At 41.2% G+C, this 25,693-nt stretch overlaps 1 protein-coding gene across 3 annotated transcripts in view; it reads left to right on the top strand.

Annotated features, from left to right (window-relative positions):
- Positions 1-25,693, top strand: part of ST18 (ST18, C2H2C-type zinc finger) — a 136,093-nt gene that overhangs the window by 100,097 nt on the left and 10,303 nt on the right. For all 3 annotated transcript variants that reach the window (XM_019547992.1, XM_019548002.1, XM_019547984.1), the window contains 8 exons: positions 9,142-9,257; positions 13,398-13,460; positions 14,717-14,785; positions 17,247-17,309; positions 17,407-17,487; positions 18,679-18,900; positions 22,243-22,331; positions 25,059-25,162. In XM_019547992.1, coding sequence (XP_019403537.1) covers positions 9,142-9,257; positions 13,398-13,460; positions 14,717-14,785; positions 17,247-17,309; positions 17,407-17,487; positions 18,679-18,900; positions 22,243-22,331; positions 25,059-25,162 — 807 coding nt within the window. The remainder of the gene's footprint in view (positions 1-9,141; positions 9,258-13,397; positions 13,461-14,716; positions 14,786-17,246; positions 17,310-17,406; positions 17,488-18,678; positions 18,901-22,242; positions 22,332-25,058; positions 25,163-25,693) is intronic.

The raw sequence follows: 25,693 nt of genomic DNA, 5'->3' as shown, positions 1-25,693 counted from the left end.
CCAGCCAGTAGCTCACTCCCCTTCCCTTTTTCCCCCTCCCTTCCTGCAGACAGCACTGGAGCTGGGGGTGGGGGAGAGGACAGGGCTAGGGGAGAGAGGCTGCAGGCTCCACTCGACTGGCTCCGCAACGGAGCTCAATCCTCCCCCAACCTCAAATGAACAGGAGAATTTCTGTTGGCTTGCAGGGGAAAGTCGCTCTACTCATAGCGCTTTATGTACAGCGCCATGAGTTAGAGCAGGGACCTGCACATCTGTCAGCACCCAATGTGATGCATCTTAAAGACAACAGATTTTCAGAAGGTGGTTACTCAACACTGCATGCAGATCAAGCCAGTTTTAATTGTATCACAGCAAAGATGCATACAATTACCAGTCACTCTTGAAAATCTTGGCTCTATGACCTGTAGAGGTTGCTCAATATTTGCAGCAATTGGTAACTTCGGCTGGACTCATGGGCACATGCAAACATCTTAAACCAGTTACTAATGGCATCCAAAATCTGAGCCTACTTTTTGGCTTTGTTCCTTATGATCTGAAATCCTGAAGTCCATGCTGTCCCATAACCGAAGAATTATTGGCTAATGCAAGTGTATTCTTAAAAATATCCAAAGCTTTGCATTTTGTAATGCAATATAATTCTTCTAAACAATCATTTTACTTTGTCAGCTTAGTCTGCAATATTCTTTTACTGGAAAAAATACACCCTTATCTGCAACATATTTCAGGTGTGTATTGCTCATGCCATCCTACTTAGAGTATTGCAAGCACCAATAATTCAGAAAGCAGTCAGATTGCAGTTGCATACAGGAAAAGCCTTGTTATCCAGCACCCAAGGGGAATGGGGGGTTCCGGATAACCAAATATGCCAGTTATCTGAGAGGTCCAAACAGGCATCTTTGCCTGTTCAGGCCACTGCCCCTCCCACCATGTCTGGTGCGCTGTTGTGCCTCCCGCCACATCAGTGTGCCAGGGGACAGGGAGGGGGCCCCCACGCACACTGGGGAAAGGCTGCTATGTCCCAGGCTGTGGGGGCTCAGCAGCACAGGCTGCTTTGCCCTGGGCCATGGGGGCTTGGCAAAACCAGAAGTGCCACAGTGGGCACTCCGGTTTCACTTTTGCCACGTTGACTGGCATGCTGGTTAGTAGAGCATGCTGGTTTGTAAGGTGCCAGATAACACGGCTATTACTGTATATGCAAACTCACCAATTATTACTGGAATTAATGAGTATCAGTTTGGCTTAAATAGTCCAAAGGCTATATCAACATTATAAATAAATCACACTCAATTTACTCCTCCTGATTGCCTTGCAAAGCCAATAGAAGAGACATGTATATGGTAGGGTGATTTATCTATTTGCCCTGTCACAGAGACTGAGTACAAACATTCAAAAAGCCCCTGGCAGAAGAACTCCAACTTACCATGCTTTACTCAAAGTACTATAAGTTACAGCAGGAGCCAACCAAGCAGACATTTGCTGTTTGTTGGTGGGGGGGGGGCTCACAGCCTTTCTGCACTGGCTGGTGGAGCTGCTCCTTCACACCTCCCAGGAGGCTGTCAAAGCACCCCCTCCCCACAACCCCAACCCCCTCCACGCCACCAGCTGACAACTATCAGTAGCAGCTGGGGAGGCAGTGGGGAGGGAGTAGAATCTCTCCCCTGCTGCAAGGGCCCCATGACTGGGGTCTGGTGGGGGAGGGGATGAGCTGGGTCCATGCAAGAGAGACTCCCTTCTCTCCCCCATATCCTCTTAACAGCTTCAGCCAGCAGCTGCAGTACTGGGTGGCCCAGCCAGGGCTGCTGCAAAGGAAGGGCTCTGAGGTCTGTATCCCTGCAGCTTCCCAGCTGGGGCTGCTGCGGGGACACAGAGCCCTTCCTCCACAGCCCAAACCACAGCCAAGCAGTAGCATGCTGCTGGAAGAGAGACCCCAAACTCTTTCCCCTGTAACCACCCTGCCCCCCCTTCCTCTGCCAGGCTGTGGTACACTGCAGGGCAGGGGTGGCTGCAGGGACCAAAACCCCCTCTTCCCTCACTCCCCTCTTCCTCCCCACCCCCACCAGGGTGTGCATAGGGGTGAGATCAGAGGCTGTCACTGTCTTGGGTCAATGACAGCCAGGGTGGTGGGGCTGGCCCAGGCTCCAGAAGAGCAAACGAGTTCTACCTGATGCTAGAGCACAACCCTGTGCAACAGCCACCTGGGATGGTGGCGATTGCACTCCAAGTTAACCCTTGATGGGATCGGGCATAGGCATTCGATAATGTGCTCTAACAGAAAGCACTTTAGGTTAGTACACATCCATCCAGGGGTTAACTTAGAGCAGGATCGTCCACTTTTAAGCACTTTATGTTCTACGAATGTCTCTTTCTGTTGCAGCTGTAAAGCACTTTCTGTGCACTTAATGCGTATTAAATGTAACATCTGTATCTAGCCAGAGAATATAAAAGCATGACTCTGTTTCACAAATGCAGCTGTGGGCACAAACACGCTCAAATAGAAATGAGGCAAATATTTACATTAAGTATCTCTAGCTATCAAGGCTAATAGACTAGATTACAATTTGCAACCTGATAATTTCCTTGATTTTTTTTGTTGTGTTTCTATTTTGCCCTTTTCATGTCTGTCTGTATTGAATACTGGCAGCATGCTCTCCTTTTGTTTCTTTTTCCCATCTTTTTTTGGCCACAATTTTCTCTTGATCCTTGTTGCCAGAATAGGGCACATAGGAGGTTTATTTGGATTGTTATTATGATGAAGAATATGCACAGACAGCCCTTTTAATACTAACTGCATGAAATCTTGTTAATTAACAGAGATAGGCCTAAGGTGCAGAGTTCCAGTCTAAACCCAAATTTCCCCATAGTTCTGGGAAGGTTAGCTAACAGGTTGGAGTCTGACCTGTTGCCACCCCATTTGTCTTTGTACAATACAGAAATATAGTACTAATAGTTATTACAAAATTATCTTCTTCCATTAACTGTCCAAATTAGTCATTTTGCTATAGAGAACACATTCAGTAGAGCTAAGGATGGAGATTCACAGGGAAAATTTCATAAAACCCTGAGAGAAATGTTATTACTCAATTGAAAGAAAAGCTCACTATATGATTACAGGCAGCTGCCATGAAGACTGGGGACAGACATTCAAAACCCTGAGCCTGAATTGATTCAATCTTTGCAGGTTACTCTAACCTGGCAAGGCTGAACCAGTTTGTAACTGGACAGTCATTCTCTCTGGACTGAGGAAATTCAGGCACATACCTGCAGTGACTCAGGCTAGAAGCCAGGGGGCCCTAGAACAGCCTTCCCTTCCCTCGCCCAATACTGAGCTGGGAGCGGGTGTGGCCAGGCCCTAGCAGGATGCTCTGATTAGGGAGTTCTGCCTTTACCATCCCAGGCTTTTCCCCATTGGCTGCTCAAGGGGTGGGAGTGTTCCCAACCCTCAGCTAGGCAAGGAGGAGGGAGGACTGCAGTGCATGCATCTGTTGGTGATACAGAGATTTTCAGTCTCCTTCTCCCTGCTTCTTTATACTGTCTGCAGCAAACTGGCAAGCAAGGAAGCCAGCAGGAGCCTGATAACAGTGCTTATCACCCCATCAACAAAACAATAGCCTCTCTCCATTAGTTTAAACTCTTCTTAAACAGCTTACCAGCTGACCTGTTGATTAGCTCCAAAAAGCCCTAAGCAGTCACCGGTCTGTCTGCCTGTCCCAGTGAAATTGGAGACATGCACACACAGACACCTCTTGGCATTAGCTAGCATACTACATGCCTAGGGTCTGTGCAACTGGAGTCTGTGCTGTGGGAGATAGGAGGGGGGGAGGGGGATCCAGCAGCAAGCTGAGTGGGGGGCGGCAGAGGAAAGCCAGGTAAACTCTGCTGTGTCTGCAGTCTCTGTGGGAGCTCTAGCCAGGGAGGAGAGGGGAGGGGCCAGCTTTGTGGAGCAGAGAGCCCTGCCTCACCCAGAGAGCATGCTGGGATGCTCAGGGAGTCTGGTTTATGTTAAACCAGCAAGGCATCTGCAATAGATATTGCATAAACCAATTTGAGCCAAATCAATTAAGTCTGACACTGCATTCAACCAGGTTTATCTCAAACCAGTTTTGGCCATTTTCAAACTGGTTTATGTGCACTGAACATCTGTTCTGTTACAGGTTGAACCCAGCTTCTGATCACTTAAACCGGTTTATGTGTAATGTCTGTCTCTAGCTGAAAAGGTCTACAAGACTGGCTGTTAGGTGGCACATAGTTGTACAAGACCGGTAGTATCCAGGGTAGCCAAATAATGTGACTCCATTGTGTTGATGTTTATCTGTACCCTAGGGGTACAGAATAACTGGATACTTCTATTTTATAGGTCTGGCTGAAGAATATATTAAACTAGGGGGCCAGATTCTTTCTTGTAATGTAGCCATTTTGTGGCATATTGCCCCCAGAGCAATTGAGAAACTTGCTTTGCTGCCAGGGGATTGACTGATCTCACAGATTTGATTAAGAGGCTCTTGTGCCACTTTCCTCATCAAAGGTAATATAGCATGGGAAAGGGAGTGTGGCTAGGTGAAAAACATCACAGCTAGAATATTTTTGGCCTTTGATCTGGTGTCCCATGATCTCCTTATGGAAAAATTGGCCAACTGTCAGCTCAGCTACATCATAGTCTGATGGCTGGGTAATTGGATCCAAGGTCGGACTCAGAGAGTGGTGATCAATGGAAGTGAATCATCCTGGCGCTCCATAACCAGTGGTGTCCCCCATGGCTCCATCCTTGGACCTGTACTCTTAACATCTTTATTAACAATATGGACATTAGTGTCAGAAGCAGACTGGCCAGGTTCACCCATGGCACCAAACTTTGAGGTAAAGTGTCCACACCTGAGGACAGGCTTGTGATCCAGGCTAACCTTGACAGGCTTAGAAAGTGGGCAGATAAAAACCTGATGACATTCAATATGAAAGAATGCAAGGTACTACTCCACCTCAGGGGGGAAAAAACCTCACATCACACTTATACTCTTGTCAGTGCTAAACTCACTAGCATCATGGCTGAAAGAGACTTGGGGGTCATGATTGACCACAAGATGAACATGAGCCACTAATGCAATGCCGCAGCTGGTAAAGCAAAAAAAACTCTGGCTTGCATCCATAGATGCTTCTCAAGCAAATCCCAGGATGTCATCCTCCCACTGTACTTAGCCTTGGTGAGGCAGCAGCTGGAGTACTGCATTCAATTCTAGGCTCAACAATTAAAAAGGATGTGGAGAAGCTTGAGAGAGTCCAGAGGAGAGCCACATGCCTGATCAGAGGGCAAGAAAACAGGCCTTATGATGAGAGGCTGAGAAACGTGGGACTCTTCAGCCTGGAAAAGTGCAGGCTCGGGGTGACCTGGTGGCTGCCTATAAGTACATAAGGGGTGTGCATTAGGATCAGGGCCTGTTCACCAGAGCACCCCAAGGGATGCCAAGGTCAAACAGTCACAAACTCCTCCAAGACCATTTTAAGCTGGACATAAGGAAAAACTTCTTTACTGTCTGAGCTCCCAAGGCCTGGAATAAACTCTCTCCAAAGATGGTGCAAGCACTTGCTCTGGACTCTTTTAAGAAACATTTGGATGCCTATCTTGTTAGGATCCTTTGACCTGGGGCAGGGAGCTGGACTCGATGATCCTCCAAGGTCCCTTCCAACCCTAATGTCTATGAAATCTATGAATATCTCTATACTGCACTTTTCTCCTGCTGGAATTTGGGCACATTCTGATGCATGCCCTGGCTGTATACACAGCATCAGCAGTATCAGTGATGCTAATAGGCCATAAAGAATGAACATTAAACCATCTTTTTACCTAAACTCCAGAATTTCATTTTATGCAGTTTGTTCCCAATCAGGCACCTGGCCCAAGACTTCTGCTCTGAGCTGCTCTGATCCCAGAGAACATTGACATGTCCAGTGGTCTCTAGGCCAAAGGCTTTGCTTTGAAAATCAAAGACTGGCAGTTGTCCCCATGCAAAGAAAATGAATGATTATATCTATTTCTAATTCATTGTTATCTGGTTCATATGCACAACAGTTGCTTAATTTTGGTGGTAATTTCCAGAAAATATTGTCTCTCTCTCTTTCAGTGAAATAGCCTGTCCAGATGCCCCCTAAAAAAAAATCTTGAATTTGGAAAAAGCTCAAAATCTCTCCAAAAGGAAAGCACTGAGAAATAACTAGAGCTGTCAGTTAGTTCAACTGTCAGTTCTCCAAAGATTTCAGGGCTTAAAAATGTTAAAAGTGCCAGATGCTATTATCTGTTATTCATGTTACCATTATGTTCTGGTCTTTGCTGAAATCAATATAAACTTCCATCTGTACATTAATGGAATTTCATTGCTCGCTTTCTTTCTGTGGCATGCACATGTGAATACACACACATACACAAGCACAAATTCTTTGTAGAAAATAGGACTGGTAGGATCTATTGGACTGGTTCTGATTTTTTTTAAATCTGGTATTCCTTAGAATTGTAAAAACACTTAATCCTAACTCGAGTCAAACAAGAAAGGAAAGCTACATGTGTTTGCATTTGATTAGCTAAATATCCACCCAGTAAGTCTGAACTTAACTACAAAGAAAAAAGGGTGTGGATTTTCCTTGATGCATTCTGTAAAGGTTGCATATTACTCAAGAAAGATTAAATTATATAGAGAAGAGCACCGCCCAAGTAACAAGGCTGCCTGTTCTCAGACCCTCTGTTTTTGAATCCAAGGAATGAATCTTGAGCTTCACACTAGTGCAAGTATGGGTGGGATCAGCCATTCTGGTCCTGTGGCCAACTCATAGATGTATTCATAGACAGCAGATCTGCATGATCTGTACAATCTAGCCAAATCCATACCACCATTTACTTCCTCTTACCTCCTCTGATATACAAGGAGCTTTAGTGTCCTCCTACCTGACTCCTTTAAATATTGCTTCCTGTCTACTGTGTAACAGAAGTACCACTGCCATATTTTATTTTTTTTCAATCTCCAGGATTTCATGTTGAACCTAGAAATAATTACCTGTTTAAATGTTTGTCTGTCTCTGACCTTCTTCAGAACTATACTAAAAATTATTAACAGGAAGTAGATTCCTTATTACCATACTAATCATAATCAATACCTTCTTTATACTATGTGCTTCCCTTGAAACGTCTTTTTCTTTTGTCAGGAATCTCAAACTAAAAAATCTAGCTACACTGAAGTCAAGGTTGTATGAGTGCATGTGTATGGCATATATACACATTGCATAGATGTGCATATGAAATTGTGCATTAAGAAATTCACTGCTGAGATTTAAAAAAAAACAGTTGTTTGAAAGTCAGCAAATTACAATGTTGGAGTTCAAAAACCTCAAACATCAGTTAGTCTGAAAACAATAAATATGCATACATTATCTTTAACCCTGCCCTCTTTGCTTTGTTAAAGGTTTCTCTACGGCAGCTTTTTCCATTGCTAATCAAAGAAATGACATCTTTCCTGCTGGGCATAGGAATTATACTAGTTGAAAAATTATATAACTTCTAGCCAACCTTTTATATTCTGTACATATCAGACAGTTACAGTGTGAATCAACCGTGAATATGAATCCTGGTCCTGCACCAAAAAAACATCAATTGGTATCGTCTACTTGAAATAAAGAACATAACCCTTGGTTGGGAGCATTAATAGGTACTGTGGACTCTACGTGAGTCAGAAATTAAAGCGCACCATAACACATACAAAAGCCAGCTCTCATCAGCCTGCCTCAAGCAAATGGGTACCTTAAGCTTGTTTTGCAAATTATTTGGGAATTCTGACCCACGCTAGAAGGTACAGATAGGCACCAATTTCTAGTGTCTTTGTAATGGGGGCTTTGCTGTTTTACAAGTCCTGAAGTTCCTTGTTATAGCCCTGCGGATGTAGTTAAAACAGCAGCCCCTGGTATAGATTGTACTTAAGTATGTCCAAAGTTCAAGTATTTAGGATTTTGAACAACCCTCCATTCAATTTCTAACATTTCAAATGTTGGGGATTCTGAAATCCAGATTTCATATATTTAGGATTTTATACTTACATTTTAATAAAATGTAAAATTAATAGATAACTGTTTACAATCTTTTCTGTGTTTTTAGGGTTGTTGATCTAAATATTTTTCATTTTGAAGAAAAAGCCCTGATGCCTCAAATATGATTTGATTTTCCTTATGATAGCATTTTAAAGTATTCCTTAATAGTCACCAGAAAAAGGTATTTTGAAAAAATTAAGAAAAATAATTTATTTTCAATATTTGTTATAGCATCATATGAGATTATTCCCAAATGAGGTAACTACACTAAATACCAGTAGTAATTTATTTATCAGGAATATGACTAGATTTCTATATGCATAAATACCATGTGTTAAAACTATATAACTGGTAATGGGTAGCCAGCACCAGAAAGCAGAAGGAAGTCAGATCCTCCAGGAGCCAGCTTCCAGAAAGGCAAAGATGAGCTGCCAGAATTGGGGACCATATGGAAGCTTTATCAGAAGAAACACCCCCGCAGAGCCTAGAAGTTCAACCAGACAGAAGCTCCATTTTCAGTCCACATTCTCTCCGCTCTCTGCTTCTCTCAGCTCTACAGAACTCCCTACCCCAGTGCCCTGGAGAGCTCATAAATTGTGCAGTCTTAAAAGCATCTACAGTATCAAGTCTGGAGCAGAAAGTTGTTTCTCCCAGTCACAGGCAGCAATCTCTGGTGCCACAAAGCATATTCTCTTAACAGCTACTTATTTGACTGAACTTGCTTCGCTTGTGACTTTCTTATAAACAAGAATCAGTTACTTAGATGGGTCAAAATGTTATTCCATTGCATACATTTCAAAAGCTTTACATTTACATCCCCTGGACAAAAGTATAATGATTTATTTGTACTACATACAGTAGATCAGATTTACTTATATAGAAAAACAAGGGAAATTCCCCCTTGCAAAACTAAGGGTTATGCGAGTCAAAAGGTTGAATAATTTCTTTTTTGTTGCCTTTTTTTTGTTTGCACAATTATTTTCCAAATATAAGCCACTCAAAATCAAGCTAGTATTGTCTGAATATAAGAAAAGTAAAGAAGAGACAAGTCTTTTGTGACGTTCTCATCTAATATTTCAGAAAGATCCAGTGAACTCACTAGAAAACCCAGAGGAAAAAAAGTATCCAGGAGATGTCTCCATACCAAGTCCAAAACCTAAGCTCCATTCAAGAGATCTCAAGAAGGAACTCATCACGTGAGTCTCAAAGATTGTCATGTTTTCCTTTCCCCTTCTTTGTAGATACTAATGACTCTAAATGAAGTAAAGCTCTCATGCTTTGGAACAGGCTTCCAGAGCAGGTGTGCCTGCCCCACCTTGGCTCTCCAGTGTTAATCAGAAGTGAGTTTTAAAGCCAAAATGGGTCAGAAAAGGTTTCCAGGCCTGGCTGGGAGGACTCATGTTCATAGATATTTGCTCTTTAACATCACCATACATGCATGAAAGTTTTGAAAGGTCATAGCATCTGCTACAGATCATGCAGTATACTGAAGGCTACACAGTGGCTGTGCCAATGCTTCTCTACCTGAACTGGTAAAAAACTGCTATTCCACTCAGTCCTCCATGGAGATCCACTGCATGGATTATATGCAGAGCTTCAGGTTCTAGCTCTAAGATTTAAAAGGTAAAAAAAACCCATATCTTAAAAAAATTAAGACATACAACTGATTATGGACTAAATTCTGTCTTTCTGTGGAGAGCTATATACAAACTCAAGAAAAGATGGTTAGCCCAGGATGATAAGAATAGAAAAGGTTACTACTCATATCCATGTCACAGTGTGGATGGGCTCCCTTAGACATTAATGGAGAAACAGTGTGCATGTCCATATATGACAATGTGTGCAAATGGCACCAGATTGTCCCAGAGTTCAAAAGCTGGGACAAGGAAGGAAAATAGCTCCCTGTTTATTTAAACCAAGGGGCAAATAAAAAAAAAATCAAATTCTGTTTTGGGAAAATATGCAGAATATAACAACTCCGACCTGCTTTGGAGCAAAGGTACCATTCTGAAAAGAAATCTTGTTGCTTTACAATAGCTAACAGAAGCTAAGGCTGGGTGAGCAAAGTTGTATGATGTTCTTTGTTTTTTGTTTTTAAAAAAAAACAAAACAAAAACTGTGAGCAGTGTTGTTCCTCAGCACATTCTACTTATTCAGATGCTGAATAACAGAATTGGCTTGATACACGGGCAGAGAGTTTAATGTTACTTTAATGTTATTCCTGAAAATAGAAAATGATTATACCTGCTTTGTACCTAACATAGCAATCTATTCTCCACTCTTTCCATCTCCCAAGACCAGATGTATGACTCTGTTCTCATTTACATTAGTGTAAAATAGTAGTAATTCCCCCCTAGTGTTGGAGGGATGTTGTAGCTGTGATGGTCCAGGAATTATGTAAGAGGCAAAGATTTTCTGGAATCAGAGAAGCCACACCAATGTAAAACTGATGGGAAAGGAAAGTCAGGCCCAGAGCTGCCTTCATTTTTGCAAGACAGCTTGTGAGCTAGAGTGGTCTCTCAAGTGAACCTGGGCATTGTGCCCTAGCATAATTTTCCTTCAGTCACAGCAGCACATCCTATCAGACCTCAGAGAACTGTTACAAGCTTGCTGTTGAGCAAGCCTAGTGCTGTACTCAGTAAAGAAGATGGCCAAGTCCTTGCTCAAGGTGTTTACAGTCTAAACAGACTGTTCACTGCATGTACAACTTTACCATGTTTCATTTCTTTTTAACAAGTAGATTTGGCAGTTTAGGGATCACAACACAGAGTAAACTCTTCCGTTAGGTGCTAAAGCAATGCTGTTGTGAAGTATGTCAACATAGCAAAGTCACTTGGCTGCTATCTTTGTAGACAAACAAAAGCCCAACCCACTTTATACAGACTTGCAACTTGGGTAGCAGGAAGCACAGCACTGTTCCTCTGCATGCTGGTAAGAAAGTTAGCTAAGAACTTAGTTTGTTTTGTTCAAGAGGAATTAAAGCTGAGTCGATTCAAATGACAGGTTGGTTAAATTGTCTGATCTGCAATCTTTTTCCTTGGCTTCAAAAGTTGTTTTCATTCCACGCTGAAAACTCTATGTGAAATGAGATAGCACATACATACGTGTACATGTGTATCTGTGCGCATATGTATATATGCATGCATGTCAGTTGTGGCCCAAGTCCCTGCTCTGCCTGATTCTGAGCTTTGTCATATCTCAGATCAGTGCAAAATCTTAGCCCAGATTAGTGCAAGTCTCTGCTCTGCCTGATTCTGAGCAGTGAACTTAGCCCAGATCAGTGCAAAATCAGGCATTTCCCTAACTAATAGCACATGTGCTCTCCTGTAAGATCCCTCTTGTTCTGTCGTAGCCCCAAAAACCTTCCCCATGAAAGTTTTATAGAAACTCATATGTCTCCACGAAATGTTTCAGCTTCAATGAAACAGCATATTTTGCTGTAATTTCATTTAATTAAACTATTCCAACCAGCTCTAATCATTACTTGCTTTTTAAAATCTTGGCCAGGCTCCTGAAAAATCTTTGGATTCACATCAAGACATTATTAAGAGCTAAACCATTCTGACATCCATTGAGTACTCTGTCTCTGATGTAAATATTCACCTGGGACTTGGCAAACACATTTTATTTCTGCTTTTCTCTCCATTCTCCATCCCCAATGGCTACCAAAGACAAATGCACTCTGCATCACTTACTGAGGATAGCCCACCGCACATCACTGCAGGCTCCATCCACAATTGAATTCCATGACATCCACCCTTGTCCTGCTGGTTGTTTTGCAGCCTCCGTGGCAATGAGTCAGTTAGACTCCCGCTCTGCTTCTAGAAATTACATTTCCCTGAGGCAAACTTCTGTGAAGAGTGATCCTTTCACCTCATGCATCTCAATCTGCATATTGGCTGCTCACCATATTGTATCTGCAATCATAGTTCATGACCTAAATTGCTGGAGGCTTGTGTTTATTTTGCCTCTTTTAAAACCAACCAAAAAAATTGCAGCAAGTTTCCTATTGAAAATTCTGACATCTTTTTCTTTTGTGCTAATTGTGATTTTGAGATATTGGCTAATTTCCATATGCCCACAAAAATATTTTTCCACTTCTGTTAATAACTGAGTGTCTTCTTTCCTCTATATATTTACCCAAACACTTACAAAACCATTTACACTCAACCTTTAAATATATGCGGTGCATGTTGGGAACACAGGGTGGCCATGCATATCTAAAATGTACCTGTCCAAATAATAAAACAAGAAATATTTTTAATTTATTCCCTGAGGAATCCATAGGTTACACTAGAGATAGACAATATTTGCTGTATACATGCAGAGCTCAAAATATATACTGAGCAATTCAGTTCAAGTGGCTCCATCATGAGGAAATTCTTAATATGACATAGGCACCTGAAAAGAAAACATTGAGCCACGGTAGCTCAGCTGCAATGAACTGTTCTGTGTGCAAACCCTAATACATTAGTCATATTTGCAAAATTATTTTTCTTTGCCCTGAATGTATTAAGGCAACTACATTGCAATGTGCTGAGTAAATGATTCTGATGTGTCCATGCAAGCCTTGTGGGGGTCGCAGATTTGAGTAAAGCTGTTGTACTCCATTTGCTCAGAGAGAAAAAAGCATAGTGAGAATCGGAGGTCTCCTTCTTGCCATATGTGAAACACTAGCTGGAGATGCAATTTGGGTAGAACTTCTGAGATTTTTGGCCTTTGCCACCCCAGCTGTGTATTAAACAAATGTTACCATTGCAACCATTATCCTAAATTTAGCCCAAAAATTTCCATGGGAGTTGTACCAGCTCACACCAAGTTTAGGCTGACTGCAGTTGTTCCTCTTCTGGAACAGCAGTAGCACCTAGTTCAATCACTGAGCTAAAGGTTGGCTGTCTTTCTAAAAGCTGTTTGTGTTCAGTCAGAAGTGATGGGACAGCTACAGAAATTGCTGGGAAAAGTTCCGTCACTTTTATATAGGAGGTAACCAATTTTTCTTTGTGATCTTAAAATCTGTAAGTTACCATCAAAAGAGATGTGTCAGTAGTTAAACTACAAGCTAAAGTAACAGCAAAATCTATACAAAGCATGGTGGTTTCAGTTCATGCCTAAGTATAGCTAAATGATTTTGTTCAGGTTCATAATGAAACTTCACATGAGTATACAATCTACTAACCATATATGCTAAGAGTTAGAAAGCTGTAGGATGATATTAATATTAACTTAGGCCATACCAGTGTAGTTAATGTGTAGATAGTTATGGCTTATCAGGGAAATATGAGCTATGTACATATATTAGATAAGCTCTCACCATCAGCTGCATTTTCTATACACAGCTGCCCAACTCCAGGATGTGATGGAAGTGGCCATGTTACAGGAAACTATGCATCACACCGTAGGTAAGAAATGACAAGAAATTCAAATCGGAAACAGAGCTACTTTGTATACAGTCATTTTCTCACTTGTTTTAAATATAACTGAGCAAATAACATTCAGGACAAAATATTTGTATGCCAAAGTCAGGCTTTTTCTACTTCTGGTGAATTTGCATTTATTTTTAACTCTACAGATTGCAAATAGCTCGCTACCAGCATTTATTATTTGAGTTCCATGGGATACGAGCAATGGGTCACGTAGACCACGTAGTATTTTCAGTATTTCCTTAGGTAGTTGAGCATTGATGTGGACTGCTAATGTGAACACTGGAATATGCAGATTTAAAATCATGTTTCCACAAACATCAGCATTCAAGACTTTGAAAGTCATAAATTTGCTAGGCCACTTTTTGCTGTGCAGTTTTCCTTTCTGCACCTTATATTCACTCCATGGACAGGGCCAATGGCTTTGACCCTTGCCTCCCCAACCAAGCATATAGGCTGTAATCCTGCTTGGCCTCTGTGCTGGCAGCACAAAACACTAGGTATCTCTTTGGGTACATGCAGACATTACACTTGGATCAACCTAACTAAGATTAAGTCAACCTAAGTGTTGAACTGTGCAGATGTTCAGGAAGTTTAGATAGGACAAAAAATGGTTGGTGCAATCTAATTTAGTTCACCCAAGGAGGTATGCAAATCAGGCATGAGTTAGCTGGAACTATTGAATGTGCATACACATTCAGAGCACAGCCCCAGGGCTGCACTTTTCCTATCCACACCTAACCCTGACTGGGCTATTATTAGCCCTCTGCCTCTCCCCACCCCATCCCTGAATGGGTAACCTCCACCTCCCCTGTGGACCCCCACTCCCAAGCCCATAAGCTCCCCCACTATCCTGACAACACCTTCCCTTCCCCCACCTTGTGGATCTGCTAGCCCCCCTCTCTCCCAACTTTGATCACTATCCCATCATAGATCCTGGCACCACCAAGTGTCTACGCAAGAGGGACTCGATCCTCGATCTGTCTGCACATGCCCTTTGAAGTGGTGCCTGCTGTGTGTATAGCCGTAGGGACCAGGCAGAATCTGCTTCTGAGCAGGTCCTTTGCTGCTGTCTGAGGAACTACTGTCTTATATGTGTTGATTCTCATTTGCTAATTGTAATTGTTTTGAAATCTTTTTATTCGTTAATAAATACTAATCTCCCCCACCCTCCGAAAAGTCATTTTCTGTTTTAGCATATTGAATAAAATATAGTTCACATCTGTTTTCCTTAGTGTTTCAGGATGCCCATTAGCTGATAAGACATTAAAATCCCTCATGGCTGCCAACTCTCAGGAGCTTAAGTAAGTATTGATAACACAAAAAAAAGACAATAGAAAACATGTTATTTATCTCCTATCAGCAGGTTTCCCAAATGAATGCAGTCATTTATTTGGGATGGGTAAATTGTTTGGTATAAATGAAGAGCCTTGTACAAACATTTAAGTGGGTAGAGTCCAAAACCTTTAGCTAACATAGGAATCACTTCTTGTTGTTGTTGTTGTCATTTTGCATCGTTTGCACCTCTTCATTTCCATGTATTATCCAGGACCTGAGACAGTATGAGAAACTGTATTGGTGATATTCCTGAGCCAGCTGCAGACAGAATGTACCAAAATCTTGCAAGAAATCTGATTTGACAAAATACCCCATTTGATTTCTAGATCAAAGAGGCTAGGATAAGTATAAAGACATTTGAAAACCAAACCAAATTTCCAGATCTTTAGCCTTCATCTTTCACTACCAGATATGCTCAGCTTAACGTTAGTGAGACAAGCATCACATCATATAATTTGATGTTGCATATTTCTTACCATAACATGTCACTTGCAAAAAGGATTTTGCCAGTCACTGTGCATTAGGCAGCTGTATATGTATAATCTGGAGTCAAAAGAAGGATAAGCAGCCAATCACCTAGTTAGTGGTTTTGTACTAACAGGATGGTTGAGACTTTTTGATGGCTGTTTCCCAACCCTATTTTCTCTCTGCACCCAGTAAATGGGGTCCTGCAATATATAGCTTGGAAAATTATTGTGAAGAGTTACATGACTGTCCATTCTATCCCTCTTTAGAGGGATTGCCATTTCAGATAAAGAACAATAAATTCCACATATAATGTTTACACTGCATTAATGGTGTTAAAAAGTATGGGTGGCCAAATCCAGAGAAGTCCATTTTTTTCAGTTCAGGGGTTAGTCACAAGCATTACTACTTTCCCAAAATAAAATGATGATGCATCCAGTCATGCTGTCCCATGTTGTAAACAATATGGTGTGTGATGGTAGTAAAGGAAAACCCACACTCTGGGTATGAAGCAAAGGTGGCAAGAAAGGGCCGGTCATGTTAGGACATGTTCAGAGCAGTTCCCAGAACAGAGGCTTTGCTGTGGTGTTGGCACAGTGACACAATGACTCAGTTTGTTTTGAACAGAGCTGTGCAAAGAGTATGAAAATTTTGTCAAATTCTAAAGCAATTGCTGATTCTGCTGTCTTAGTCCCTGCTTTTATTTGCTTGCCAGAAGCACACACCTGAATGGGTGTTCACGCAAATATTTTTAAAGGCTGTTTTTCATGTAGCCTCCCCCATAGTCACATATCGGCATTGTCATTAGCATTCCAATATGGCTGTTTTCCCACTAAAGCTTCTGAAGTTTCAGTTGTGCATTAAGAAAAGGAAAGCAACAACACATGACGTAAGTGACAAACCACTCACTATGAATAACAAGTGAGCTGTGAAAGTCAAAGTTCATGAGCAACTCACAGCCAGAAATATGTTGCATAAAGCACTTAGCAAAATAGCAGAAATCAAAACCTGCTCAGTAACAATTACGAAAAAGGAAAAGGTGATGGATAAAATCTTTCCTGAAGGGTATCACCCTGTAAACACTGACTGGGGGAGTGTTTCTCCCAACTACATTTCAAATAAACACTCCTTTTTTAAATCAAGTTATGTTATTCTATAGCAAGGGTGTCAAACTCAACCCTTCTTGGAGGCCAAATCTAGATACAGCAGCAATGGTGGAGCAAGTGGCAAAGGGGCAAGTGGTGGTGCAGGGCGTTACTGGAGATGCTGCTTGCCCCTAACACCAACATGCCCCAGTGGGGCTCCAGCCCTTGGATTTCAGCAACAGGCCCCACCTCTTCTCACCCTTCTGAGTTCCTGGTCCCTCTAGGAGCTGTGGGGATCAAACAACACGGTTCCATGGGCTGAATTTGGCCTGCAGGCTATACATTTGCACCCCAGTTTTAAAGGATTAATTAGAAAGAGATATTGTTTCCAAAATCTGGCTATCACATTGATTCTATGGCCTTAAGAAGCACAACTGCTCTGTCTCAATTTCCATTTCTGTAACACAGAGATAACACTTAAAATATACCAGTTTCTGTAAGTAAATATCAGGTCCCATATACTCCAATGACAGCTCTTCATAGACAAATTGATAAAGCTGTGTGTTGATTTTTATTTAAATGTTTCTCTTTTATAGCCAAAGATGTATTTTGCAAAGAAAACTTTAACATAATCTGTATAAAACCACAATGCTGCACTATGCAGTACATTTCAGGTTCCAGACTAACTAAATTCAATTGGAACAGGAACACAGGAAAGCAACTTACCTATTAGATGCAGCAAGAGATAGTTTTGTTTGTTCAAAGAACAAGAAAACCCATCTCTATTGCTATTCCTTCTTATGCATTACAAATTCGTCTGGTACAATATACTTGCTGTCTATTATATTATATTATATTTTATTATATTATATTACAGGTGCCCAACACCTGGTTGTGATGGCTCTGGTCACGTCACTGGAAATTATGCTTCACACAGAAGGTAAGAATTGTTCAGTTTTTTCAGAGTCCAGCTGAGAGTAAGTCATGGTGAGTGTCAGTTGAAAAAAAAGGGACTTTACTCTGTATAATTCTTTCAGCTTGTCTGGTTGCCCTCGGGCCAGGAAAGGTGGTGTAAAAGTGACTCCTACCAAGGAAGAAAAAGAAGACCCAGAACTTAAGTAAGTGCCGAGTCTTATCAGTCACAAGGGATTACAGCTTGGTGGAGGCAGCTGTGTTTGGGTCAATCCTAAGAATTTTGCTAATTAAATTTATACATATGAAGGTCTGGCTTCATATTATCTGACTTCAGATAAAAGAAGTATTTGTAGTGCTAGTGAAAGTGAGGGAACATTTACCTTGGTCTTGGTCACAGGACAGGTTTGTTTTCTCCCGCGTTTTGTAAAACAGTAAGACCCAAAATTTATTGGAAATGTGGCAAAATGTATGAAAATTCACAGTTTTTAAAAGTGGCAAATCTCTGTCTGTTTACCTTTATCTGGTGCATTCATCATAATCAGAAATTAAATGTAATCCTGGGTCCAAATAACAAATTCTTGCAGACAATCGCTAAAATCATGTTTCACACCTGAAGACCCAAGAGTTAATTTAGAGAGCTGGCATAAGGCTCATGAGTATCAATATGTTTCCTATTGGGACTTGAGTGGTACATAGGTCTTGTGACAGCTGTCTTCATCTAAAGTGAAATTCCTCCCAAGGTGAAAATCAGTTATTCCACACAAACTTTATTCCTGGCTTGAAGGTATCCTCTTTTAAACTAAAGAAAAAATTCCAAGCAATGTCCATACATTGGATGTGTTCTGACACACATCTGACCAGTTCATCTACAACAGAAGCTAAGTTCAGCTATTAATATGTGTCAATGCTGATTTTAAAAGTCTGGTGACAGAGGCATGTGAAAAAGGCCCATGCACATTCTAGATAATGTTGTTAGAGCTTTGCAAAATTATGAGGTATCACCCTGGCAAGGATTTGCATATGAAAATAACAGCTATAACAGCTTTCTGCCTGCAGAAAACCACCTTCTGTTTTTTTTATCAAAGATGTAAATAGAGAAAAACTAATGTTGCCTCTTTACAAATTTGTCAAAATGTGATTCCCTCCCTTTTTTACTCCAGTAAGAATAATGGTACTTTTTTTTTAGCTTAGGTCTAGACAATGCCTGCACTTTAGCTTTTAGTACAAATACATAATCTTGAGTTTTGATAAATGCACATACCAATCATTGACCTCAGTGGAAGATTCAGGTGCACAGTATCTCTCAAGGTCAAGCTTTAAAACAATAGCATAAACAGTGTAGCCAGTTAGACTTCTTTCTAGTGGATGATGCACAGTCTTTTTTTTGTTTGTAGGTGTCCAGTAATTGGCTGTGATGGCCAAGGTCATATATCAGGTAAATACACATCTCATCGCACAGCTTCTGGTTGTCCTTTGGCTGCCAAGAGACAGAAGGAGAGTCCACTCAATGGGTCCTCACTGTCTTGGAAACTGAACAAACAAGAGTTGCCACACTGTCCTTTGCCAGGCTGCAATGGGCTGGGACACGTTAATAATGTTTTTGTCACCCACAGAAGGTACAATTTTCTGGTTTTTTTCTCTCTCTCTTTTTTAATAATTCAATGTTCTTTTGGCAAAAAAGGGTGGGGGGAAGTAGAGTTGCACACTAAGTAAATCATGTTCAAGTCCTATAAAAATGTTCACATCGCAATTGTGGTAGTAGAAAACAGAATAACCAGAGTCTGAATAAGTTTTGAACCCTTTTTAACATTGCTCCTGTTCTATGAGTTTCACAAGACTTTGTAGATTTCCTGGGAACCTGGTGCAAAGGTTTTGATACAATTTATCAACTGATAAGTTTCCTAACTAGACACATGTGAAATTACCAGGGGTTTTTTGTGCATATCTTTAACAGATGATTCAAAATGCAATTGAAATGTAACCAGAAGATTAATTCCAGCCATCCCTACCCAAGGTCCGAGCATTGTAGATCCAGCCCTGGAGAAATTATAAAGATGGCAGAAAAATTAGCAATTTCACTAACCCTGAGAGGAAAGATAGTCCAATTTTTAGGATATTAGTCTAGGACTTGGGAGGCCTGTTTTCAAGTCCCTAATTCCTTACTCTGCCACAATTTTCTTATATGACCTTGGGTAAGTCACTCAATTTCTTTGTAACCATCAGTTCCCTACCTGTAAAATGAGAGTAGTACTTATCTCCCTCCTGTCAATGCTGTGAAATTAAATCCATTGCAAGAGGCAAGGATTTCTTAGGGCAGTATTCTTTATTGGACCAACTACGTAGCTGATGTAAAGTTAGACAAGACATTCTTTGTCCAAGTTAAAAAAGTGTGAGGTGTTTAGATACAGTAAACCATGGAAGAATCGAAAAGAAGCTGATAGAAGTAGTGGATCTTCCCGAGCTTTACTAGATCAGATTTCTCCTTTATTTATATCTCTGTACTAGGAAAAATAGGTCATGTTAGAAAATATGTATATTATCATATTATGGCCGAAGTACTATTACTCTTTATGTTCCCAAATGGTAAAGTTTTTAGTCATGTAAGTGTCATGTTTGGGACTTTTATATAGTATGTGATTCTGTCATCTGTGTATGGTGGATGTATAAGTGTCCAAGTGGCTACTGAGTGTACATAGTAGGCTACACACTACATGGGCAGCTATATGTTTCATATAAACATACCTGAAATTAAATCCCAAAATATTGGATGTTGGAGGAGGGACCTTCCATGTTTTAGCCCTCATCTAGGAGTGTTAGGGCACTTGCCTAGGAGATGGGAGACCTAGGTCTATGCTCTCAAATAGAAGGGGTATGAACATGTATCTTTTTGACTTCCCAACACAGTGCTTTTCCCACCAGACCACGGTTAGGCATTACCTAGTCACATCTTCAGCCCTCCTTTTGAAGTTGCCCCATGGGGGAGCCAAGATAGGAGTGTAAGAGTCAGAAGGACAAGAACAAGCTACAGACTGCGTGACTCACTAAGATGAATGTTGGTCTAGAAGGAACAAAGCCGTAGGTTCTGTACTTAACCCTTGCTCCCACTTGGGCTGTGACTTTCTCACTTCTCCATCCATTTTATACAGTGGATATTAAAGTCGTGGTTCAGTGGTTCATCTTCAAAAGGAGGGCTGGAAAGGGAGCTATATAACACCTAACCTATGGGCTGGTTGTTAGAACATGATGCTGGAAGTCAGAGAGGCATAGCTCTAAATCCATTCTCAGTGAGGGGGCCTAACATCTGGGTCTCCAGCTTCCTGAAGGAATTTCATACCACTCAGCTTTATGGTGCTAAAACATGGGAGAACCACTCCTCCTCATTTTTTCAAGACTTACACCCAAATATGCATGTAAATCATTGCTTGGCCAGTGCATTGCCTATTGAACATGCTTAGACGCCATATGGGCACTTATGCAAACTGTGCATAAGTACCAAAAATGCCATTTATGTGACTGGAAAATAGTCATAAAGGGTAATTTGGCCATATAATTAGCATGATGACAAACCCAATTTAGCACCTGGCATAGGCAGAAACAAATAATCTTTAAAATGTGTTAGCTACTTAGGGTTAATCCTGTGGATGACATTCATTCCTGTTAAGGATAAAGCCATGTTTAACATTACATTAGTTAAAATGTGCTAGATACATATGATTTGTAACATGATGCATCTTTCCATGGCAGGCAAAGCCTAAAAATATCCCAGGTGTTTGGTGATCTGTGGTCTGAGGTTATCCTTCATACCAGTCATTAGTTCAAGACAAAGAAAAAATGGCTGTACTCTCAGTCTTTGAAGCTGTAATTTTTACCTACAGCTTTTAATTAAACAACAGAAGAGAGCTAAGCAGCTTTGCACTAGCTTTTATGTACTGTGAAAATTCTTCAGAACTAAAATTGCCTCCTCTCCACCCTGAGTGTGCACATGGAGAGTGACCACTGCATATCTGATGCACTGTAAATCCCCACCCTCCGTTATTTCATGTGAAAAAGTTCATGAGCTCTGGCCCTTAATGAAAAACCTTGTTTTGAAAACATCCCTCAGTTTGAGCCTTTATTTTTCATAAGGCCAAACCATGAATTTGAGTAGTTTCCCCAGTATGCATCATTTTCCTTCACTCCTCACCTGACTACTTATCTGAACCCCTCAGTAATTTCTGCAACATAAGGGTATTTCTCTATTTTTTATTTCTAAAGATAGTCCTAAGGCAGTGTAGTCAATCTTAGCCCTTTAGTCTGTCTGCCATAAAAATTGCCTCAGATAATTACCAGTTGATGAAATTGTAAGCTTTGAAATAGCAAAATGTAATTTAATATGAATAGTGGTTAAAAAGTAAACTGACTATATAATATACCCTTTCAAGAAAGCTATTACAATCCATGGCATAAATCCAGAGTTATCATCATATTGATCATTATTATGCATCATCAAAATGACACCATAGTTATGCACAATGAAAATCTGCACATAAGCACTTCTTTTTTTTTCTTTAAAGGTTGATAAGCTCACTATTTGTAGGGACTTTTCCATGCCCTTTGTTTTGAAGCTCAAACCCTCAGTGAAAACAGTAGGGAGTTTTGCTTAAAGATTGATGACCTCAAGATTTCTGTGACTATTACATTCACAAGTTAAGAATAGCTCCCACTGCTACTCTGATTAGTTTAAAATGTGTTTAAGAATAGTTGGTTATTTAGGTTGAGTCTTCTGTGCCAATTTTCATGGCAGAAAATACTGTTAAAATAGCTCTTAGTGAGTTGTTTTACTCTTGAAGCTAGGTTATAATGGATAGGCTCACATAACCTTAGGAACAAAGGTCTGACCAACAGCACTATAATATTGCCCTAAAAGGATTGCTGCCATTATCAAATGGGTGATAATGTTTTTTCCATATCTTTTTCAGCTTGTCAGGGTGTCCTCTGAATGCACAAGCCATAAAAAAGGGCAAAATCTCTGAAGAACTAATGACTATCAAGCTTAAAGCAAGTGGTGGTAAGGAGATATGCAAGGGATGATTACATCTATATAGTTCTGAGAGCCCTGATTCTCATTTACATTTAGCCCCTTTACGCCACTCTCAGTGTAAAGGAGCTTCAGAATGGTTAAAACTGGAACTCAACTGCTCTTTAGCTTTTTCCTTTAAAAATAATACCATAAAATATACCCCATTTCCTCGCAGCAAATACAACAACCAGGTCTAATGGTTACATTCTGATTCAAGTTTTACAAGGCTTTTATTTTTAATCTATTATTTATAGACTGTGAGGACCTGTCTCAGTTAAACAGAAGTAAAAAAAGAAGGGGAGGGGATGCATACTGAAAGCAGAATTTAGTGGTCTCATTCACACTAACTGGGTGCATTTACACAAGAAGTTTACTGCTTAATTAGTAGGACTGTGCAAAGCTTCGGTCCCTGATTCAATTCAGCAGAGATTCGGCCTGATTCAGTAGCCAAATCTCCGAATCTGGATCAAATTAGGATACCCTTTAATCTCTGAACTGAATTGGAATCCTCCAAATTGATTTCGAAAGATTTGGTGATTCGGTTATAGATACAGCTTTAAATGTTTTTTCTACATACCTTGGTACCAGACGCCTTGTGAACACCAAGATGCTGGGGCGGATGGAGCATCCCACAGAAGTGTGGTGGGCTCCCCAGCACACTCAACAGCAGACCCGGAAGTGGACCAGAGCACTTCCAGTCCACTTCTGGGTCCACCAGAGAGCACACTGCCTCCCACCACCGGCTTGGTGACTGGTGCCTCCTGGGTATAGGGCAGCACCCAGGGTCCCCCCATGGCCAATTGCTGAGCCAGCAGGGGTATGGGGGACTCCCTCCCCCATCATGCACTCAGCGGTGGACCCAGAAGTGGACCAGAAGTACTTCCAGTCCACTTCCGGGTTCGCTGCTCAGCATGTGGGGGGGTGGGGGCCCTGCGCTCCTATGGGATACTCAATCTGCCCTGGCCTTATAGCATTCATGAGCCATGCCTGGTACCACAAGGTATGTAGAAAAAACATTTAAATCTCTGTCTATGGTTGAATCAATCACTGATTCTCTGAATCAGCATTGAATCTTCAGATTCGGATCTGGCCAAATCGAATCAGGGACAGTGATCCAAATCAATGAATTGAATATGGCCCATTTCACACACCCCTACTAATTAGTTCTGCAGTGAAGTCTGAGTGCCAGATGTGTATTAGGCTGCAGCGAACTAATAAAGGCCTCCATAGGTTATTACTTGTCAACACAAGTACTAACCTATGACAGCATTATTTAGTGTGCAGCAGTGCACATGTAGATGCTGACATGGCTGGCTGGGGCATAAGAGTGCTTCAGTGCAGGGACTGCCTACTGGCTAGCCCTGCACTGGAGCACCCTCATGCCCCAGCCAGCTGCTCCACAGCACATTGAGCTGAATTAGAGCAGCCTCAGGCTGGCAGACTGACCCCCTAGGCCCCATGCTAGCCAGAGCTGCTCCACCCTGGCTCAACATACTGCAGTCTCAGGTGCACATGTAAATGTGGCACTGAGAATCAATAAACTCTTGTGTGAACTGCATTGGAGTTTATTCAGTCGTATTAATAGTACACGTAGATATGCCCATTGTAATCTAACATTGCTCCGTCTCTGTAGGTATTTTGGCAATCCCCCTCAACACACACCCTTTAAAAGTAAATGACCATCTATCAGATAAACTTAGAGACATGTTTCTGCTGCCTTTGGTAGCATGATTTAGGGAGTAGGGCGTGACTAACACTCAGGACACTTGGATTTTTTTCCCTAATTCTTCTGCACTAGCCCATCACTTAACCACAGGCATATTTGGGCAGTTCTGCCTGCCAGATCCTCCATCCCTGTTATCTGTTTAGACTGTGAGCTCTTTCGAACTAAGATCCCCACCCCCATTATAGCATGTCTGCAACAAAGCAATGAACATACCTCTAGGTGTTACAATAATAATTACCTGTAAGCAGAAATGGCAGGAAAAAGAATTATCACTGGAAACAGTAGACGCTCAGTACCTCTAAGGGTAATGCTCTTATTGACGATATCGGGGGTTGTCTGTCACTTGACTGGAGGGCATAGAGAGCGCTTTTCACTCCTATTTTTTCTCTGTGATGCCTTATTTGTCTTCTCAACAATTTCCCCTTTACAATAGTTTTCTGGTCTATGTCACTGTTTATCACACTAAACCAAGACTGTGACCCAGGGGTTTGGTAGATTACCAGCTGGTGTCATAACTTATTAAAGACAATGGGGGTAAATGGGGTGAACTGCTATTTTTCTTTTTTTAATTTAAAAAAACCTTCACTAAGAATTTAATATAAAGCACATATTTTTAATGTTGTGTTTTATATTTTCCTTTTTCAATAAAATACTTCTGACAACCCCTAATCCTTTCCCTGCTCTGTTAGCTATAGTTGCTTGATTAACTGAATAAAAAATTCTCCTTTCCATTGAGAAATACAGTAATTCCAAAACTCAAAATACCGTTTGTTTCTCGATCAGCTTCCTGTTTGTGTATTTTTACATGTAGGTGGCAGCTTTGACAGTAAAACATTGGTGAAAAGAATTTCAAGATCACTGTTTTAATCTAAAAGCTTATTTCTTTTCTCTTGTGTAGTTCAGTACACAGGCATCCATGGGTTATTACTTGTCCATGTTTTCATATATGTACATTTTAAGCATGATTTGATCCATTCAACTCTTTGCAGGTGTAGAGAGTGATGAGGAAATCAGACACCTGGATGAGGAAATAAAAGAACTGAATGAATCCAATCTTAAAATTGAAGCCGACATGATGAAACTTCAGACCCAGGTATAACAACCAAGCAAACAGTATGATCAGTTTTAATGTATGTATGTGTTATATTTATGTATATGGCTGTACATGCATGTACATTTTGGGGCGTTTTTTGTACTTGGCATTCCTGGTCTGCGTTCATGTGGCTTACTTTAAGCTGCATAAACATTGTTCAAGAGCAGTATATACAGCCATTCAGCAGTCCTGGGAGATGCACAGAGAAATGAGAGTAAGTAACTCAGGGTGCGGGGAGGGAAAGGGGCAAGAGGGATTTTGGGGGTGTTGATGGGGCTGGTGGGGCTAGCAGGTCTGTGGGGTGGGGAGGTTGTCTGTCAGGGTTTGTGGGACTCAGGGGGTTAAAAATAACCCAGTCAAAGTTGGAGGAGTAGGAAGAGCACAGCCCTGGGGTTGGGGCAAGTGGGTGAGCTCTCCCAGCCCTAGGGCTGCGTTCCAAACATGTACTGGCCCATAGATGGGTATTTAGATGGGCCTAATCCTAGTTATGTCAATCTAAATACAATACCCGTACCTACCCTTTATGATCAA

The sequence above is a fragment of the Crocodylus porosus genome, unplaced genomic scaffold (genome assembly GCF_001723895.1).
Source record: "Crocodylus porosus isolate Cpor-Errol unplaced genomic scaffold, CroPor_comp1, whole genome shotgun sequence".
Classification (NCBI taxonomy): Eukaryota; Metazoa; Chordata; order Crocodylia; family Crocodylidae; genus Crocodylus; species Crocodylus porosus.
The sequence above is the reverse complement of the archived record's forward strand: the minus strand, read 5'-3'. Positions and strand labels throughout refer to the sequence as shown.